The following is a 5,175-nucleotide window of genomic DNA, read 5'->3' as shown; positions in this document are numbered from 1 at the left end:
GGAGCAAGATTCAGAAAGTGAGATAGTTATTAAAAGGAAGGAAAGAAAAATAACAGCAAGTGTGGAGTACAATGATCACGAAAAAGAAAACCTCTTGGATCGATGGGAAATTGAACAAAACTTCACAAAGCTTAATGATATGCTGGAAGAATGGAAAGGCAAGGTAATACATAGTGGAGTCTTATAGCATTTTTGTCTAGACTTCAGACAGCGGATTTCACAAAATATGTACGACAAAGAACAGGTGACCTGACTGGGGATGACCTGAGTGCCTGTCCTTCGCAAATAACAGCTGCACACACGGGTCGCCTACGGTACCTCACAGCTCATCAGTGAGTGTGTGCATGAACTTTCTCTTTTATAGACCATGACTCTCAATATTTTTATTTTTGTATTTTATGTTATTATTTGGTAATGCACCTAACTTTTGTATGAGAAATGTGAGCCCACACAGGGACTTATCAAGATAAGGGTGAGGATAACCTACATTACCACATCCTTTTGAGATGTAACCTTTTGTCTCAATAAACTTGTCAAAGTCAAAGTCAAAAGTCCTGGTTACTTAAAAAAAAATCCTGAAATGCCTGCATTTTGAATTAAGATCACTTTGGTAATGGAATGACTTGTTAACAACAGGCACTAATATCACATTTCAAACATGAGATATCAAGTTTGAAATAAATGTGATTATAATATCATTGCATATTATAGCTCTGAAAAAGTGATAGTCGATATATTTTGCTTATCTAAACAGAATACTTAAAGAAGTATGATAATAATCACATTTATTCTTTCGTTTTACACAATTATCAATTTGAGCAAATATAAGATGTAGAAAAAATATGTATAGCTTTACCTATACAGTGTCTATATCATCTCTTTGTGTGTGCATGTTCTTATATATATTGTGACACATCTACAGGGAAAAATGCAGAGCAGTCCCTACCCCTCCAGCAACTGCCCACTGCTACCCCTTAAAACTGCAGTTATAAAGAACAAATCTCACATGTATCTATAAGATGCTTAAATTACTAAAACAAATAGAAACATGTCCTAAAAAAACAATATAAAATATTATTAAATTCTGGGTACCCCAATTAATAAAAAACCCTGTGTACCTAAGTAAAATTTTCTAAATCTGCCAGTGAATATACCCTTTTACATTCAGATAGATTGATACATAGTTGGACAGACAGACAAAATAAATGTGTATGTATGGATGTACGTGTTTGTGTGGGTGCATTTGGGTGTGTGAGTGCATGGGTGTATGTGTGCATGTTATATATATATATATATATATATATATATATATATATATATATATATATATATATATATATATATATATATATATATATATATATATATGTGTGTAGATATATAAAGCACATATATATCTATATTTTGAATGAATAGATAAATTAAGTATTGAATTCCTTCACTTACACTCTGCAGTAGATATGGATAAACCTCCCTCGTCTCCCATCTTCAACATGGGCATGAAATATCTCATGGCATTTCCGAAAGCCATTTCTGCTGAGAAAATCATAAACCTTGTCAACTAAAACGTCAAATAAGACCACATGTGAAGGTAAACTCTTGCCAAATGAGTTCCTTTTCCCTTCATGCAATTTTTGCTCACTGATAGTAGAATCTTCTGTAGGAATACTGTTGTACTCTTGTTGCAGCCAAGACATGGGGTTCCTTTCAAAGATGTCTGCTTCATCAACATAATTCTCCTGATGTTTCAGATTTGGTTCACAGGTCAAGAATCTCATTGATATATTTCTATGCAAGTGGCTGGAAAAAATACAGAAATATCATTATCAGTAACAATCATTATTGATGACAAATGCTTTTATTATAATTATATATTTTTTTGGACATATGATTTTATTTTCATACCTAGAGATATTTTCTGTATATAACTACTATGCATGGAGTCATATCATATCTTATCCATAAGACTAAGAATCTATTACAGTCACTGAGACATAAATGATGAGGACTAGAAGACCATTTTCAATAGAAACAAGTGTCACAAAGCAACCTTGGTCGGTGGATTATGACAAAGAATTTACCAGATTTTTTTTTCTTTTAACTCATGGCATCCTAGCTAAATTCTTCCAGCATTTGGCACAGCATCAACTGCTTGTTTACCTGCTTTTGGGAGAGGAGCAATATTTCACAGTATTTCAAGAGATTTAATCCTCCTTTCTTTGTATAAAAACACTGGTGAAAAGTTACTAATAGGGAATCATTCAATGGCAGGAGAGATAACAGCACATACTAATCTGAACATATTATTCTTTCCTGCAGTTGAGAGTAGCAAAACTAGTGTGGATTTACAATCATGAGAAAAACAGAAGCCATAGAGCACATGGTAAATGGTTCTGCAGAGGCAGCCATGGCATATGGCCTTACCATTAGCCTCAAGACGATACAGATAATGCCTCCTCCATGAATAAAGTACAGGCCAATACAAATAGGCCAATAGCATTGCTGACAACACACTTAATGCAGTGAAGCATCTCATCTGTCTTAGTAGTGTGGTCCCCAAAGACATTATCATCAACAAAAACCTTGTCAAACATCTGTCCAAAGTTAGTAGCTCCATCAGCCTTTACAAGAGAGTGTGGGAGAATTACTCACTTCCTTATCAACTAAGATTAAAAAGCTGTAGTATCACTATTCTGCTGTACAGTCTACAAATCTGTATTCTGTGTAAGAATCAACACATACCCCTAGAATGCAACATTCCGTACTGATATCTGTAGAATGTGGCATTAACCTTTAGGATCTGGATGATCTGGTCCCATCATGGAAAAATCTGGGTCGAGGGCTGAGTGATATGAAAATGCTGTCATCGGGTAAAATGAATGACGGCCATGTGATGCGAACTTGCTGTCACGAGAGAAGGCCAGGGTGACAGAAAAGAGAAAAGACTCGTCACAAGTGAACACACCTCTTGGCGGGTGATTTAACTCATTTGGCACATAGAAGGGGTTTTTAGCATTATTCCCATTGATAAACAAATGTTAAATGTAACATGCATAAGCCATGACCAAAAGAACAATGGGAGGACGCCATTTCCATGCTGCGCACAGGATTCCTGGCCCCTGTGACTGGCGGCACAGGCTGTATTACGAAAAATTTAAAATTATGAGTTATTTATTACATAGATGGTATGGAGTCTGTGCAAGGAGAATAAGCAATTAAAATCAAAAGACAAATATGGACATTGAAAATTGTCAAAAAGGCTAAAAAAGTTTACACAAAATAGCTTCGCAAAGGGGAGGCACAGAGTCTTGTCACTGCTCATGGGTGTTCATATGTGCCTGGCCTTCGTATCACATGCTCAGGAAGTTGGCTACTGAAGTAACTCACTGCCCGTATTTTCAGCACTGTGATTTCCGTGATGCAACGTGATCCAATGGGTTAAATGGCAATACTATATTGCAAACAAATATATTCTAGTTTGTGCAAGGTTTTTCAGTAATGAATCTATTCTTGTCCACACCCAACAGCACTGAACAGGCCATGTAGCCAGATTAATTCAGGAAGCAACTATTAATGAGTGCTAGCTTACATCAATACAATTGACGACAGTGGCATAACTAGACATGTGAGGTCCCTGGGGTACCATAAAGGGTTTCCTATAAATATTCTTTAGATTTGATAAAAAATATATGTCAAATAAAAACATCTATTAAATTATTTGAAGTAAAAGAAATAGTTCTTTTTACTTGTACAAAACAAAAATTATGCACAATCAACCCACTATCTTTGGATGACATGACAATCACATCATGAAAAAATTTGGCTGAGGGGCAGGGTGATAGGAATGTCTTGTCATCAGTGCACAAAGCTCTTGGAGGAAGATTAGACTCAGTGGACATTTAGGAAGGAGCTCTTGATTTATTTCCATCAATAAACAAGGAAGAAATGTACCAACTATGAGCCTTGGCTAGAAGTATGCCAGATCCATGGGGGACACTATTCCCATGCTCAGAATTCTATTCCTGCCTGCTGTGATTGGTGGCACAGGGCATTACAGAAAACTGAATACTGCAGACATAGTAACAAATGACACAAATAACACAATATTGCTAATTGTTTTTGTTACTGTCACATCCTCTATCAACACCCTCCAAATCCTGTCAATTCACCCCTGACCAAAATCAAAGAATAGGAAAGACTGAGAAAATACTCATGCTATAGTGTAGCCTGCCATATCTTTGGATATACTTAAAATATTGTTAACAAGTCTTTATCAGCCTATACAATAACCCAGAACAATGACCAAGAAAATAATCCTCAGCAATACTCTGAAGCTTTCCCCATTTTCTTTATTACCCAAAACACTTACCCATAGTATGGTGTGGAATGACAGGGCATGAGGAATAGCACATTTGGTTCCTTTACAGTGTCTAACTCCTGTTCTATAATAGTCATGGTGTCCAGGGGTCCTCTTTGGTGGAACAGACCAAGATATCCCACGGCTAAAATGTTTGGAACCCATAACGATGCAGCCACTATAAGACTCCTGCAACCATATGTAGGTTATTAAATAGAGATGTCAAAAAATTATCATTTACATATAAACCATAATTATCTGTTTGAAATGAAAAAAGATGCACAAGTAATAAGAGTACTGTAAATACTTTCCTAACGCATATAGTTCTTAATTTCATTTATTTACTAAAATTTCAATGACCATTGAATAAATGAATGCATGTAGAACACTGACATTCTCTAGATTGGATACCATATATTCTAAACCAATGATGAAATATGAGAGAGAGAGAGAGAGAGAGAGAGAGAGAGAGAGAGAGAGAGAGAGAGAGAGAGAGAGAGAGAGAGAGAGAGAGAGAGAGAGAGAGAGAGAGAGAGAGAGAGAGAGAGAGAGAGAGAGAGAGAGAGAGAGAGAGAGAGAGAGAGAAAGAGAGAGAGAGAGAGAGAGAGAAGAGAGAAGAGAGAGAGAGAGTGCACCACGCACAACACACGCCTACACAGCTCCTGATAAACACCAAATATCAGCTGTTGTATTACTCTCTCAGCACTGGCTACCTTATCACCTGTACATGAATTTACGCTGAACAGCCAGGTGCAATCACTTGACCTGACATTGTCAAGGTTCGCATGCATTAGCGAAAACTAAAAAACAGAGGCGGT

The 5,175-nt window shown here is 36.5% G+C and overlaps 1 protein-coding gene across 1 annotated transcript in view; it reads right to left on the bottom strand.

Annotated features, from left to right (window-relative positions):
- Positions 1-567: 567 nt before the first annotated feature.
- LOC138860608 (GPI mannosyltransferase 3-like) overlaps positions 568-5,175 on the bottom strand; it is a 7,584-nt gene continuing 2,976 nt past the window's right edge. Inside the window, exons 3-5 of the mRNA XM_070118477.1 lie at positions 5,000-5,122; positions 4,370-4,546; positions 568-1,800 (exon numbers count right to left, since the gene is read on the bottom strand). Of these exons, the coding sequence (XP_069974578.1) occupies positions 1,443-1,800; positions 4,370-4,546; positions 5,000-5,122 (658 nt within the window). The 3' untranslated portion in view covers positions 568-1,442. The remainder of the gene's footprint in view (positions 1,801-4,369; positions 4,547-4,999; positions 5,123-5,175) is intronic.

The sequence above is a fragment of the Penaeus vannamei genome, chromosome 42 (genome assembly GCF_042767895.1).
Source record: "Penaeus vannamei isolate JL-2024 chromosome 42, ASM4276789v1, whole genome shotgun sequence".
NCBI classification, from domain to species: Eukaryota; Metazoa; Arthropoda; class Malacostraca; order Decapoda; family Penaeidae; genus Penaeus; species Penaeus vannamei.
Note: the sequence above shows the minus strand (reverse complement) of the source record. Positions and strands in the feature narration are given on the sequence as shown.